Source organism: Penaeus monodon, chromosome 19 (genome assembly GCF_015228065.2).
Source record: "Penaeus monodon isolate SGIC_2016 chromosome 19, NSTDA_Pmon_1, whole genome shotgun sequence".
In the NCBI taxonomy this organism is placed as follows: Eukaryota; Metazoa; Arthropoda; class Malacostraca; order Decapoda; family Penaeidae; genus Penaeus; species Penaeus monodon.
The window spans coordinates 33,840,495-33,841,400 of record NC_051404.1 but is presented as its reverse complement, the minus strand read 5'-3'; the positions used below and the strand labels follow the sequence as shown (position 1 = coordinate 33,841,400).

The 906-nt window shown below is 31.9% G+C and overlaps 1 protein-coding gene across 12 annotated transcripts in view; it reads left to right on the top strand.

Moving 5' to 3' along the window:
* LOC119585187 (voltage-dependent L-type calcium channel subunit beta-1-like) overlaps positions 1-906 on the top strand; it is a gene marked incomplete at its 5' end in the record, with an annotated part of 60,717 nt that overhangs the window by 47,707 nt on the left and 12,104 nt on the right. For 2 of the 12 annotated variants that reach the window (XR_005229880.1, XM_037933833.1), the window contains 1 exon segment: positions 696-724. Coding sequence is in view for 1 of the 2 variants with exons in the window: in XM_037933833.1 (XP_037789761.1) it covers positions 696-724 (29 nt within the window). 12 annotated transcript variants of the gene reach the window in all.

Genomic DNA, 906 nt, shown 5'->3' with positions numbered 1-906 from the left:
GTTTATAGGAACTATAGTCTGTTGAAACTGAACATTATTTTCAGGAAACAGTAGGAAAAGAAAAATGAGGAAGGACACTACCTGCTTATGATGATCATTGAGTGATTACGTAGTAGAAGTGAGCATGTCACGTGATTGAATACCATGGTGTTGAGAAACTGTTTTAATTCAAATGTAGTAATTTGGATGTATTTCCTTTGACAAGTAATGGATATTAGCCTAGCTGAAGTGACTCTGATCAGATGTGTGTATTTTGTTCACACGACAAAATATTTCATTTTTTTAATACTTTCAATTTTGGATCAGAGAAGCACAATAAGCATTTAATTTTGAATATGTTTGCACATTCAAACCCTTTTTATCTTCTTTATCCTATCAGTATCCTATTAATGAACAAGGGCATTCATGAATATTTTCATAAAAAATTTTGAAACGAGACAGTCACCCATTGACCAAGTTACAGCCCTAGGAGTTAATATTTTAATTCATTTATATTTTCTGTAGACAGGTAGACTTTTTGTAGTTTTAAGATCTAAAGTGAGATCATTTTGACTAGATTTTTTTTTAACACTGTGAACATAAATAACAGCTGAAGAATATATGACATTTTTGATGCAAAATTACTAACTCAATATCTTCATACACAAAGAACCCAAAATTTATAAAACGGATTCAAAAACTTGCTTTATTTACAGATATTAAAGGGAAGAAAAATGGGAAATAGGTGAGGAGCTGTATTTAGGTGTTGATCTGGAGTAACATGTATTCAGGTGCTTATGTAATAGTAACATGTAAAAAAGCTTATGTATTCCATGTTGTGGCAAGATGTACAGGTCCTGCGTTATAAGAGCTCTGACCGTTATTAATCCTAAAGGTGCTTTTAGCAGAATAATCAGCTGTAGGGTG